The 14,998-nt window shown below is 44.6% G+C and overlaps 1 protein-coding gene across 9 annotated transcripts in view; it reads right to left on the reverse strand.

Annotated features, from left to right (window-relative positions):
• The window catches only part of DAB1 (DAB adaptor protein 1), a 1,363,191-nt gene that overhangs the window by 58,275 nt on the left and 1,289,918 nt on the right, over positions 1-14,998 (reverse strand). For 7 of the 9 annotated variants that reach the window (XM_027970651.3, XM_060409726.1, XM_060409705.1 and 4 more), the window contains one exon: positions 9,665-9,724. In XM_027970651.3, the coding sequence (XP_027826452.1) occupies positions 9,665-9,724 (60 nt within the window). Of the gene's footprint in view, positions 9,725-14,998 lie in introns of all 9 variants that reach the window. The other 2 variants (XM_060409735.1, XM_060409737.1) reach the window with 2 other exon arrangements.

A 14,998-nucleotide genomic window follows, 5' to 3' on the forward strand; every position in this document is an offset into this window, starting at 1 on the left:
GGAAGAAGCATAAGCTGGAATCAAGATTGCCGGAAGAAATATCAATAACCTCAGATATGCAGATAACATCACCCTTATGGCAGAAAGTGAAGAGGAGCTAAAAAGCCTCTTGATGAAAGTGAAAGAGGAGAGTGAAGAAGTTGGCTTAAAGCTCAACATGCAGAAAACAAAGATCATGGCTCTGGTCCCATCACTTCACAGGAAATAGATGGGGAAACAGTGGAAACAGTGTCAGACTTTATTTTGAGGGGCTCCAAAATCACTGCAGATGGTGACTGCAGCCATGAAATTAAAAGACGCTTACTCCTTGGAAGAAAAGTTATGACCAACCTAGATAGCATATTCAAAAGCAGAAACATTACTTTGCCAACAAAGGTCCCTCTAGTCAACGCTATGGTTTTTCCAGTGGTCATGTATGGATGTCAGAGTTGGACATGAGGAAAGCTGAGTGCCAAAGAATGGATGCTTTTCAACTGTGGTGTTGGAGAAGACTCTTGAGAGTCCCTTGGACTGTAAGGAGATCCAACCAGTCCATTCTGAAGGAGATCAGTCCTGGGATTTCTTTGGAGGGAATGATGCTAAAGCTGAAACTCCATTACTTTGGCCACCTCATGTGAACAGTTGACTCACTGGAAAAGACTCTGATTCTGGGAGGGATTCGGGGCAGGAGAAGAAGGCGATGACAGAGGATGAGATGGCTGGATGGCATCACCGACTCGATGGACATGAGTTTGGGTGAACTCCGGGAGTTGGTGATGGACAGGGAGGCCTGGCGTGCTGCAGTTCATGGGGTCCCAAAGAGTGGGACACGACTGAGCGACTGAACTGAACTGAAACACTCAATTTCCTCTTCCTGTATAGTGTTCCACCCTTTCTCCAGTTTTCAAACTTTATCCCCTAGGTAAATACCTTACTAAACTTCCTCAGTCAAAATTTACTGCCCCTCCACTGCCCCCAGGGCCTCTTGTACACAGCCTCTTACAGCCTTGATTATATTGATTGCGATTGCTTTTATATTCTATCTTCTTTTTGAGACCATTAACTTTCTTAAGCAGGTGGTCTTATTCATCTTTATATTGCTATGGAATAGAACACTGTACGGCAGGTAGGAGATTCTTAGTAACCATTTGCCAAATGGATGAATGAAAGAATAGGATGAATAGAAAAGAATGAAATGAAATAAAGTAGAATGAAATACAGCGGAATGAATAGAAGTTGCAAGGGAACGCCAAAGAGAGAAGGGTTTCATAGCAATCAGAGGTCTGGGATTACAAAAGTAATGAAGGTCTGCCACTGCAGGTATGTGAGCTGAAGCCCAAGAGTCAGGAATGCTTACGTGCACTTATCACATGGCTTGGAGGATTTCTGCTTTGGTGGGCAGGTTAAACGAGACAGCGTTTTTTAATATTCCTATTAACTTCTAGAAATTTAGGATTCTATCCCAGGAAAAAGTTTACATACAGCTCAAAGAAAGTCCACTCAAGAAACATCAGAAGAGGCAAGCTTCTCTTTCATTTGTGGGAATATGCAGATTCAGATTCCTTTTTCTCACTTTGAGATGATCTCCTCTCTTAGGACACCTCTGTTCACTGTGCTGTGATCATTATAATTTCTCTACAATGTGGTGCTGGATCAGGAAGTGAGTGACAAATGCTCAGGCTAGACTTAATCCAATTATGCAACATCTTGATTCAGATTTCAAACTAAAGGAAAAACCAACTGCTAAATTGTGAATGAAAATTTATTTGCCGTGAATGATGGGGACTGGGGGTGCAGGAAACAATTGTCCAGAGAACTCTTGCAATTCTTCCTGTGAATGGATTGCCTCTTCCTACATTTGCAGCAGCAACATGGAAATGAATCCGGGGCAAGGAAAGCCATCCAGAGGCTGACTGCTGGGGGACAGGGGTCTCACAGAAAAACACCACAGAGTTTGGAGTGCAGGAGCCAGGGGCAGTAAAACAAGCAGGTTTCTGAGTTTCAGAGGTAGGCTGCTCTCATTAAGATTTGTTCTCTGGGATTCCAAAACATCTTTTCAACAGCAGGATGAGGAAAGCAGTGGTGCCAGGCAGAGTGAGGGTCTAGAGAAGGAGAGAGGTGTTCACAGCCATACACAGAGCCTCAGGCCTCCTGAGCTCCAAGTGTTTATAAAAACTCAAAAGCAATGAGTAATCAGAGCTGGGGACTGAGTTCCAAGTACTGATTCTGATCAGTTGAGGGTGAGGAGGTGGAGGACTTTGCATTTTCTGGAAACCTAATGGCAGCATTATTTTAGTGGAATCATCTGGGTACCTGAGTCAGAACAACACAGGGTTCAAATTCTGGCTTTGTGAGTTTTGTGAAATCTTAAAGCCTCAGACTCCTTATATGTAAATGACAACTACCTTGCAGGTTTGTGGTTACTGAAGGAGATCATCCAAGACCAGAGCCTAGGCTGTCTGGGGCAGAGATGCTCAGTAGGGTCTTTCTGCTTTTCCCACAGCTATGTTAGCCTTAGATCCAGTACATATGGCTACTGTCCTGGTATCATAAAAGAAACCGAATGGAACCCTCGACTTCAAATCTGATCATTGGGATGTTTATCAGTTTCATCCAGCCTGATAAACTGGATACAGGATACAGACTGGCCTACAGCCTTGAGGATACAGACTGGTCTAGAGCCTTGATTTCAAGTTCTATAGGAGGAAATTAAGGAGGAACAGATTTTTTAAGCACCTACTCTGTGCCAGTGCTTGCTCAGTGAGGTGAGCTGATTACACTAGTTGGTTAACTTCTTATCCAGAGCACTAATTTCACTGGGCAAGGCCACAACTTATTGATGGGCATTTCAGAGCAGACTTCTGAAGACAGAATTCTAATAATGAAGCCAGATGATAATAATGAAGACAGAGAGGTCTCTGGGGTACATGGCTTGGCAGCTGAGCTATTTGGGAGCAAGATGATGAGATAAGTATTAATACATGAGGGCAAATGGAATTCCAGAGGAGACAAGAGAATCTGAAGCCTAGCACTGTAGTCACCTTTACAATATAAGGATTCCGTATAGAACCACTATGTGCTGCCTGAACACTCCTAGGGCCAGAGTACTCACTACTTTGAGCAGCTGTCATTTCTGAAAATCAGCTCAGATGGTCTTCAATTTCTTTCATATATTTAGAGCAGTTTTGACCTCTCTTGTCATTAAACATGGGCCATTCTCTTAATCAGGTCAAACTGTTGGTTGCTCAATCGTGCCCAACATTTTGTGACCCCATAGACTGTAGTCTGCCAGGCTCCTCTGTCCACAGAATTCTCCAGTTAAGAATACTGGAGTGGGTAGCCATTCCCTTCTCCAGGGGATCTTCCCAAACCAGGGATTCAACCTGGGTCTCCCACATTCTAGGCAGAGTTATTACTGTCTGAGCCACCTGGGAAGACCCTCCCTTAATCATAGAACAGCACATAAAATCAGTAGAGGTAACGAATATATACCATCCTTCAATCTTTACTTCCCCAGCATCTCATAAAAGTGACCCCTGAGCATCACAGAAAATGTTTCATGTTGATGTGTGAGTCTCATGAAAGCCCTGAAGTGTTACTAGCAGATGGTGATCCTTTCCACTTTGCAGCCCAAGAAAAGGAGTTTCAGAAAGCCAAAGCGGCTAACAAAGGGAAGAGAGAATCTCAAGGAGGTCTTCCCGTTCCTTTCAATTTCTGAATCCATGTTACACCAAAAAGAAATTAATGTTGAGACCAAAGCATCCATTTGACAACCTATGTCCTTCCTATTTACCACTATGCCAAACTTCCCAGAACTTCTTTTGAAGGCCAAAAAAAGTTCAGCAAGTAATCACTGACTCGTTATTACTAATAACTAGAAAGTCTTTTATGTCTAATACAACTACATCAAAAGCTTTTAAACTGGGCAATTATAAGGTGAAGGATGAAAGATCTTATTCAGTTGTAAGAATATTATATGAGGGGGTGAGCGTAGGGGAGAAGAAGAATGTGGAGTATTTCCTGTCGTTGAAACTGTTGACCTTCACAGAGAATCTCAACCAAGTTCAGCGCTGTGAGGCACAAAAGGGTCTGGAATGGGCCCTTCAGCAGCCTGAGAATGCCTCGCTGTGAAACCAGACCATGTCCAAAGGCTAACAGGGTGCAAAAGGCAGTAAATAATGGATGTAGACACTTTCCTCTCCATTTAGGAATGTACATTTTTGACATCCGCAAAGAGGCCAGGGTATTTGTCTAAAGAATATGACAGCATCATCAGCTGGCAGAAAGGGCTGACCTATCTAGCCCACCTCTTTGAGAAGCAAACTGATGAGAAACTGCTGAGTGTCACTACTTAGAGGCAGTTTGGACTCAGAGATCAGGACCCCAGTGATTTGCCCAGAGGTGCGTCCATGTCGCTTTTGCCTGTTCAAATCCTCTCATCCTTCAGGGCTTTGCCCAAGTTGTACTTTTTTTTTTTTTTAATATAAATTTATTTATTTTAATTGGAGGTTAATTACTTTACAAAATTGTATTGGTTTTGCCATACATCAACATGAATCCACCACAGGTATACATGTGTTCCCCATCCTGAACCCCATCCCTCCTCCCTCCCCATACCATCCCTCTGGGTCGTCTCAGTGCACCAGCCCCAAGCATCCAGTATCATGCATCGATCCTGGACTGGCGACTCATTTCATATATGATATTATACATGTTTCAATGCCATTCTCACAAATCATCCCACCCTCGCCCTCTCCCACAGAGTCCAAAAGACTATTCTATACATCTGTGTCTCCTTCCTAACTCTCTAGCCAACTAACATTTCCTGGCAGCAAGCATTTATGCTACCAGGTTTCAGAGACCTTGACATAGAAACAGACCCACCTGTTTAAGATACAGAGTAGATCAGACCCTGTGCATAGCTTCTGACTTCCTTGACCAGGAAGGGATGGAATGTATATTTCTAGCAGTGAGTGGGATTAATCCTTATCTGGGCTCAAATTCCTAGGAAATGATGGTGGGAAGCAAAGCATGATCTCAAGAACAAATCTGCTGGAAGAAGGTGATATTATAGGTGCAAAGTAAAATAAGCAAACAAAAGCATCCTCACATGTTATTTACGAGAACAGAGCAGGAAAAGGGCCAGCACAGCTGAGCATCCTAAGTTTATGGGACAAGGAGGGTGTTCCAGTACGACAGGGATGAGCAAAGGTGAAAGTGGAAGTGTTTGTCGCTCACTCTTTGCAGCCCCATGGACTGCAGACCGTCAGGCTCCTCTGTCCACGGGATTTTCCAGGTAAGAATACAGGAAGGGGTGGCCATTTCCTACTCCAAAGGATCTTCCAGATCCAGGGATTGAATCCCGGTCTCCCGCATTTCAGGCAGATTCTTTACCATCTGAGCCACCAGGGAAGGTGAATGTGAGGGAGTAGAAACACAGAATTGGCTTTCTGTCTGAAGCTGCATGCATGTGTGCGTGCTAAGTCACTTCAGTCCTGTCCTGTTCTTTGTGACCCTGTGGACTGCCAGGTTCTTCCGTCCATGGGATTTCCTAGGCAAAAATAACTAGAGTGGTTGCTATGCCCTTCTCCAGGGGATCTTCCCAACCCACGGACTGAACCAGCATCTCTTACATCTCCTGCGCTGGCAGGCAGGTTCTTTACGACTAGTGCCACCTGGGAACAATGTAACGAACACAATGAATTCCGACTTCTGCTGCCCTAAACCTCAGAAATCCCTAATAACATCAAATTTGCCCCTTACTGAGTATCTCTCTGACCGTGAAAGAGTGAAGATGAGCCACAAACTGAGGCTTTAGAACAGAGGTTCTAGAGCTGAGATCAAGGGGTCTCGTTGGCTTCAAGGCCTACGAAAACTTACATATGGACATGTGTTTCTTTCTGGGGAACGAGTCTATAAGCAAAATTTCAAGGAGAACAGAAATCCCAAGAAAAGTTTCTCTATGGATAGTGATGATTAAAAGTAATTCTTGTCCTCAAGGAGCTCACAGAAAAGAAAGAGAAACAAATAGCATAATAACAGTTCAGAGCTATTGAATCCTCACTGTGTACCAAGTCCTGTGCTCATTCACATATTTAAGCTCATTTAGTCCCTAGCAAAAACTCTAAGGTAAGTGCTATCATTAACCCAAAGCCAGGCTTTTAAGGGACCCAAGGTCCAATGGCTCAGTGGATACATTAAGAGAAAATAATCCTTTATGATCATGACAAAGAGAAGGACAGACGTATCCCAGAGAGGCTGATTACTCTGGGGCAAGGAAGGCTTCCTGGTGGAGGTGGGCAGTCACTTACTTAGAATACTTGGCAATCCTCAGCTCTGTGAGAACTGTTGGCCGGTACATTGCTTGTTTCAGCAACAAGTGGAAATGTTCTCATTTAATCTACTCCATGACCTCCATTAAAGGTTTTACATAAATCTTTAATCTGCCAAACAAAGCTACAAGACAGACATTACTTTCTTTGTACAGATGGTGACACTGAGGCTTAGAGATGCAAAAAGCTACTCAAGGACCCTTAATAGGTGGTCAGGACGACAGCCATACCCAGATCTGACTCTGAAGATCAGGTGGTTGTATATTTCTGGGCTGGTTGGTGGTTTTCCTCAATGACAGCACCAAGCTGAGTCCTTTATTAGGACTGTGCAGATCTGTCCCAAGGAAGAAGAAACCAGGCTAACAGACCACTGGGCAGTCTCCCTTCTTGTGGGAAACTTGTAGGAGCCCCCAGATTCCTCTGGAAGATGCCTGGCTGTCTTTGGTTTGTGTTTCTGGGTAAGGAGCAGATGGTGAAGGTGTGAACAGCGACGGTATGGCAGGGATTCTCAGCGCATAGATATATCCTGGGGAAAGGCACTTGGCAGAGAGGAGGGGCTTTGGGGGGAAGCCTGGAGCAAGGGAAGACGTCAGAGCAAGGGGGACACAGGATACATAAGACATCTCCGGGAGGTTTAGGCAAGTGGGAACAACTTTCCAATACACAGACTATTTTATCCTCAAAATCACCTTGCAAGTTAGTATCAGTAACTCCTTTTGGAAGATGAGCACACTGTGCCTCAGAGGCAAGGAGACCTATCAGAAGCCTTACAGGCAGTAAGCATAGACAGGAGTTGAGATTCCAGGTGCATCCATCTGCCTCTAACTTGAGACTATGCTTTTCACTTTCTCCCTCGCTCAGATTTTTAGAAATACTGAGATAGTTCATGGAAAAGCCATTATCACCATCAGATGCTTCTGAGAGTCTGTGGCAACAAGGGTTGGAAGCCACTGTGGGGCATTCAGGCAACCCCGACATCTTCTAAGCAAAACCTTAGCATACGTCCTCAATGACTATTTGGAATCAGAGAAGCAGGAAATTCTCATTAAAAAAAAAATAGGAAGAATTTTCATAAATCCCTTCTACAAGGAAGAAGAATTCATATGTCTGTTAACTATCCCTAGAGTAGCCGTGTTGTGTCTGGCTGCTACAAACCAGGCCCTGGGCTTGCTTCTGGTAACACAAGGACCTCAGGAAGCTCCCAGAAGCTCCTGAGGAGGAAGGATTCCAACACTGCGTGGTCTACTCCTGGAGGAATGACAGGTGTGGAGGCACAAATGCAGGGGCGACGTGCTGACACTGTTGGGAGAATCAAGAAAGACTCCCCAAAACACAAGGCAGGATGCTGGGGGAGGGCTGCAGGGAGGGTGGGGAGGGTGTGACTGCTTCGGGAAGCTGAGGAGTCCAGTGGAGCTGGACCAGGATGAGGCAGGCCAAAGATACAGCAGAGGCTGGGACCCGAGTGCCGTCTATGTCAGGTTGAGAACTCCGGATTTTCTTTTTCTTTTTTTGGAGCTACTAAGCATGGAGGTGGTGTGGCCAGACTGGTTAATAAATTCACAAGACCAAGGCAGCAAATGGAGCATGTTTCCTCATGTATCTAAGCCCGTTAGGGGCAAGTAAGGCAATTTAGGCACAAATTGAACTGGAGGGAGCTGTGCAGTGGGGGCTGCACCAAATTGAAGCACGAAGAGCAGACCGGTGTCTTGGTGACAAGCAGGCTTGATTAAATGCAAAGGCCTCTGAGAGAAAAACTGCTTTTTCCAAACGGCCCTACACTGCATGCCTTCTGCTCTGTCTCTACACTCGATGCTTTTAAAGGGGCTGGTATTCAGATATGTCTTCTTACCAAAACTAACATGCATGGACTTTTGGAAGCTGTATTTAGGTGGGATAGGATGGTTTCAAGATACTGGCAGAGTGGATAGAGAAATGGAAATAAGTCAGAAAGAAAGTTTACTAGGAAAAAGGGGAGTGGAGCCAGGGGAGGGTAAGAAGGGACCAGAAAGACTCCTGACTGGAGGAGTCCAGAAACTCAGGCTTGGAAAAGGTATCAAAGGCTTGCCCCTCTGGCCATTCAATGTGTGAGTCCCGGCCCCTCCCCCCACCTTCAGCCCATCATCTTTCTGATAGGTGGTCTTCAAGGCTCTGCTTGTACAGCTCCAGTGATGGGGAGCTTGTACCCTTGAGCAGTTCTGGCTATCAGGAGGTCACCCTTAGTTGGAGTTAGAACTGACCTTCTTGTAGGGCCACCCACCCTGTCTCAGTTCCAAGAGTTGGCAGATACAGAACAGTATAATCCCTCTTCCATTTAACGGTCCTAGGGATGCCCACCTCCATAGTCATGGTTTCATTTCTCCAGGCCAAAGGTTTTCAGGTCCTTCTGCTACTTGTTCACCCAATTGGGTTTCAAATCCCATTATTAATCCTCTCTTGAAACATACAGGGCTGTCTCTATGTCTCTCATGGTGTGGGGTCCAGGACTGATAACAGTGTTCCAGATGAGGTCATTTAGCCTCACAACAGCTCTGTTAGGACCAGAGCTGGGTTCCTGAGGGTCAGCATGACTTCAAAACTGGTGCTCCTCCCACCCATGGCTGAATGAAGTCAACAGCACACCCCAGTTCTTTTTACTCAAGCTGAGGCAAAGTCACAGTTCCCCCCACTCAAAGCCTGCACTGGCTCCTCAGGGCTGCCTGGGTTAGGTAGGGGGTGCCTTCTGAGTGCCACTGAAGGTCTCAAGCATGGTTCTGAGCCCAGCAGTGACACACAACTGAACATTTTCCTTTGTATCTCAGACTTCCAGGAGTCCCCCTAGCAGATAGGGTCCAGGTGCAGCGGGCCCCCTGGGTTTTCTGCAAGCCGACAACACATGGCCTCTTCTATAGTGTGCTGATCACTGACTGGACCCTTAACATACTCCAAAGGCCCTGGCCAGTCCTTGTTCTGTCTCTCTGAAGCTTCTTGACCACTTTCAAATTGAGTGGACAACTCTCTTCCCAGAACCAAGAACGGCCCCTACTTGACCAGGCATCATGGAGTCTTTGGCTGGAGAGTTTTTCCATAAAATACCTGAGACTCTGAATCCCTTGGACATAAGAGTTTTCATGATTCAGCAGATTACCCCTCAGGGAGCCAGACCTTCATGCAGACTCAGCCCCATCATCTCCACCTCTAACCCCCTTCCCCTCACCCACTGAGGAGTCCCCAGCATGCCATCCTCAGCAAAGCCGTATAGGTGGTGATCCGTATCCATAACAGTGGATTGTGGACTCCCTTCCTCGGATTGAAGACCAAGCCTCGGTCTAAAGCCAGGTTGTGGGGACCCAGCAGAAGAGAGGAGATGTACTTACACTTACAGGTTGACTTTTTGGCACATCATAAACACCTTCCTTCTTTTGGCTGGTGGGAACCTATGAAAAAATCAAATTCAACACAGTTAAAACACTCTGGTACTCTGCTTTTGAAGAACAAAGCAACCAGGCTTTCCTTCCACTGGCTAACTGTGTTGGAACTCAGACCCTGAGGCCTGAGGGGCCAACTTCCAGCAGAAGAAGGAGCTGCTGGTACCATGAAAATATCAGGCCAGGCTCTTTCTCTCAGGCAAGCTGGAGGAGGAGAGGGGGTGTGAATCATTCCGCAAAGGTTTGCAGGATGTCTCTGCCACTGGACTCCTCACAGTACCACAGCAGAGGACGCAAAAGGCAGAGGCCTCAGAGATCATGTGGTGGAAAAAATAATCATCTCACCAAAGACAAAAATGATGCCAGGGAGGTGCTAGGAGTTGCCTAAAGCTGTTAAAAACAGTTTGCAGCTGAGCTTGAAGTACTCCAGGCTGATTTGAGATCCAGGTTATTTAAAATTCAACAAATATCCAGGTCCTAAAACAAAATACAGCTTCTGTTGGGATCACTCACATACTATCTGATAATCGCCAAAGGTTTTTCTTTAAGGAAAGGGTCCATCCATGGCAGGCAAAGCATGCGACTAGAATCGAAAACTCTCCGATGGTTTTCCAACACGTCTCTGTAACTTCTTTCCTCCCTCTCCTCTTCCTCTTCCATCTGGCCATGTGATAACTGTCAAGCCCTAAGCAAGTCACTTAGCTCCTCACTGAAATGGGAACTTCAGTTCTGCTTCTTGTTTAGGTTATACATCAAAGAGAAAAGAGAGTAAATAATAAAAGTCTATTTGGCACCATCATACTGTCAAGTGTTAGAACAGTAATGTCTTTTGCCATTGATATATTATGTAAATATGTACCCAAATACATGTGAATAACAATGGACTAGTGGAATACTTTTCAAATGAATCTATCAGGGGCCTTGCTCTGAAACATTCCAGTTTCTGACACCAGTTCATCCTCAGCGACTAGCAAAGCTTAACTCAAAACCTCCATGGGAAGGATCAGTGAGCAGTGGTTTTCTGTCTGATAACTGGTCTCTCTTGATCAGACAGGAAGCCCCTTAAAAGCAGGCATGGCACATAAGAGCCAGTAGTCATTCAGCAGGTGTCTGCTACGTAAGCATATCATCGAGGATTGTGGAGAATAGTTAAGAAAAATTATCTTTTAGGCTTGGACCAGCTTAGAGAAGAATTTGAGCTTATTCCTGGAGTCCCTTTGCCATTTTCACTCTCACTTACCTTAAAATCTTTCTACTAACCCTGAGAAGTTGGTGTTAAAATATCCACTTTAAGTAGTAGAGAGTGAGGCTCAGACATGTTAGGGAAATTTGCCCAAAGTTTCATAGCTAGGAAGTGATCAGAGTCAAAGGTATCTCATTCTGGCTATGGAACAAGACATTTATCACTAACGGTATGAGCTAACACTGCCAGAGCATTTTCTATGTGCCAGGCAGTATTCTAAACATTTATGTTCACATACATCCTCATTTAATCTCTGTGAGTGGGAGGCCAGGAGCATCAGCCTGCACGGTCTGTCTTGAACTACTGCATTATACAGACAGCTGCAGCTCCCCCCTGTTCCCACCATTCCCACAGGAGATTTGGGTGCTTCTTGTCCTCTGACATCCATTCTATACTCCTGGAAGCTTGTGCACATCCTGGCAAAACACCAGGACTCTGAGTGAGCATGGCTGTGCAGAAGATGCACTTTCAGAGTCACTCCTGCAAACTTTAGTTTGCAGGCAGCCCATGAAGAATGTAATTTCTTTGCTCCGGATAAGTAAGCTCCCTCCAGAAGGAACCCTCTAAGAATGCCTACAGAGTCCTTGTTAACAAGGGCCAATAAATTACAAGCCCTCACTTTAATTTTCACTAGCAGCTCACCCTTGCCTGAGCAAAATGAACAGTGTTTTTCTCTTCCCTGCAATTCACTGCTCACTATGGGCACTTAGTAAGCTGAACCGCAGCTGACTCTCAATTATGCCTGCAAATGGAGGAGCAGCAGTAGGATGGAGAAACCCAAACTATGTATAATTGAAAAAGCTTTTCGGCTTGGCTGTCCCATGGGTGAGATATCAGCCTGCCTGTTTGTCTTTTAAGAATTATTTCAGCTAAAACATCATGTTGGGAGCACCACTAGAGTACTGGTGGAGCATTCCTCTGTACTCATAATATCTGGTGCATCCTTTCATTAAGAAATAAAAGTTACCAAGAACCTACTAAGTGTCTGCGCTCTGTGCTCTTCCTAGGACGATGTGGTGAACAAGACGAATGTGGCCCCTGACTTATCAGCGCTCCTTGTCTCACTGGGGGAGATGGAAAAGTCATCAGGCTACTGAAGGAGGGCATAAAGGGAGCTTTATTTGTAAGATAAACACACAGTCAAACCACACTGCAGCTTCCCGGTCACTCTGAATCCTGAATGATTTATAAGCCTGCTGAGGGCTCAGTAGATATTTTATTACCTTTGTTTCCCCACCTGTAAATAACTGGTTAAACAAGAAACTTCTAAGCATCACACATTTACCACATATGTGCTAAAGACAGAAAGCCTAGCAGAAACACTAAAAGGATGAAGACCAGACAGTGCCTTGGTCTTGGTGCTCATCTTCCCTTAACTGGTATGTCCCATCTGTGGACCATCTCAGTAATATGATGTTGTATAGAGTGATAACCGTCCTGGACCAAAAGGAGGTGGAAGGTCTGGTTCCTAATCCTGGCTCTGCCACAGGCTCTATGACCCTGGAGAAGTCACTCTTCTCTGAACCTGTTTCCTTATCTGGTTGTCATGAGTATCCAAGGGGTTACCTACAAACACCTTGAAGGTGGGGGACCAGGCTGTGTGTCACTATTACATCCTGATGCACCCAGCACAGGCTGGTGCTCCATACATAACTATTTATTGAACGAATAAATGAAATTACTCTAAAAACTATACATTAAGGACCATCCACACAGAAGACACCTTCAGTGCAGTGATATATTAATAGTGTGGAGGGGCAGGTTGATGGCTGGGTGACATACGATTAGAGACATGTCATTTTAAAATAACAATGTGTAACAAATCTTGGGTAATTAAAAATGATTTTCGAATGAACAAACTTGGAGAATGTGCCCTTGGCAAGCTGTGAGGGATGCTGGAAGCTTGCTAAAGTCTGAAGGAATACTAGGTTTTTTTTTTTTTTTTTTTTTGGAACACTAGGTTTTAAAATCAGAGGCTCTGGCCTTGGGCCCATCACTTAAGTACGAAGGACTTAAATTCCTCACATTTAAAAGGGCAGTTATTACAACTGTTCTCATCTCACCGGGTTGTTGGAAGGGTCAGAATTAAGTGATGGGTAAAAACGCTTTGTACTGTGGGGTTCTGAGTTGTTTTAAAAAAGACAACTAATAATTTTTTCTGAGGCATGCAAATAGAAAGACAATTATTATTATTAATCCAGTTTGGAAAATGAGACTACTGATCCTCAAAGAGAGGTGACATTTACTCAAGAGTCTCTCCCTCCCTTGTGTTGGAGTTATAAATAGCAAAGTCAAGTGAGGCTGCAGCTTTCCACTGGGCTCTCTGACAAGATAAGGTGAACAAGTCATGTTCTACTTCACTTAATACATCATCATAAGACGTCTCAAGCAGCAACTGATATTGATGGCATTAGGAAGTGAAAGGAACTAACATTTCCACAAAACCTACTATGTATCAAGTGTTGTCCTGTTTGCTTTACATATTCATACCACTGCTAGAAGCAGAGGCTATAGTCTCTATGTTCTGTAGCCCAGGAAATTGAGACACAAAAGTTAGGTACTTCTCCTGAGGCCGCGAAACAGCTAAAACCTTAGGCCCTCATTCCAGAAAACAGAGGATAAATAAAATAAAATAAAATCTGAGACTACCTTGACCAAGCCGAAGTATAAGAAACATTGAAGTCTACCCAGGAAGAATAAATATGGGACACTTGTAGGCCCTAAAAAATGTTGAGGGTCCCAGTAGCAGCTCCTTAAAAGCACAGGCTGTCTTCAGGCCCAAGAGCTTATTTCTTGTAAAGCAAAATGAGGTCCAGTGGACTGGCAAGACAAGAGAGAAAGATGACCGGAGACCCTTCCAACAGAGAGCAATAAAACAGTCATTCCCTTAAATGGTACTTCCTATTAATTATGGACAGAGGGGAAGATCCTGGATGTCAGAACTGTTAACATAAGGGTGACTTATAGATACTGACTTGAAACCTATATAGAATCTATTCGTAAAACTTATCATCAAGGATATTCTGAACTGAAAAGAGCCCTTGGATTTATTTATTTATGTACAGAAGTCAGTGAGTGGGAGGTTCTACCTCTTGCTAGCTCTGTAAGCCTGGGTAACATATGTTATGTCTGTGACACTCTCTTTCCTCATCTGTAAAGTGGGAATTATGACTCGAGCCACTTGGGGTAGCTATGAGACATAGAAGATACAGTATGTAAGCCTCCATTCACAGAGACCTTGTTTGAGAAATGTTACCAAAACTATACATACATACACATACACACACACACACACACACACACACACGCGCGCGCACAGCACTTCTAGGTCTTGTTGCTCTGTAAAGCAAGGTAGCATGCTTCTCTAACAGTCCTGTGCTGAGGCACTAGTTGCAAAGAACAGAAAAGGGCCATGCCCAGGAGAAACTTCCATCTTATTTGCTCATTTTATAGATAAGTAAACTGAGGCCCAAAGAAGGAAAGGGTCTGACACGGTGGCTTAATGGCTGCGGATGCAGCGTGTGACCTGGGGTGAAACCTTTTCTTTACAGTCTCCTTGTGATCTTGTTCCATTCTCATGCCTACATGTGATTTAGGGAGAACTTATTCTCCTACTTTATCACTGGGGAAACTGAGTCTCAGAGAGGGCAAGTGCCTTGCTTGCCACCCCTTAGCCAAAGGTAGTGGTGACAGAGTCAGAATTAAATCCCAGTTCCCTGCTTCCCAAAGCCAGTTCTTCCTAGTACACTAGACTGCCCCCCAGAGACCCTGACAGGGCACAAAAGAAGCCCTGCCAACTACAGTAAGTCTAAATTCAAGAACCTCTTATATTGGAAAACCTAATTTTATTTTAAAAGGTTCTCTCTTTCTCAGATGACTGGCGTCACATTGTAACTGAGCAGGACCCTAAGGGGCCTTCCCAGAACAGGCTCCTGCCTCGTATCTTCTGGAAGTACCTAGATAATAGGATCTGATACACATTTCCTGAGCTGTTCTGTAGATGCTAAAACTGCCAACAAATTGAAGAAATTAACTACTTG

Source organism: Ovis aries, chromosome 1 (assembly GCF_016772045.2).
Source record: "Ovis aries strain OAR_USU_Benz2616 breed Rambouillet chromosome 1, ARS-UI_Ramb_v3.0, whole genome shotgun sequence".
NCBI lineage: Eukaryota > Metazoa > Chordata > Mammalia > Artiodactyla > Bovidae > Ovis > Ovis aries.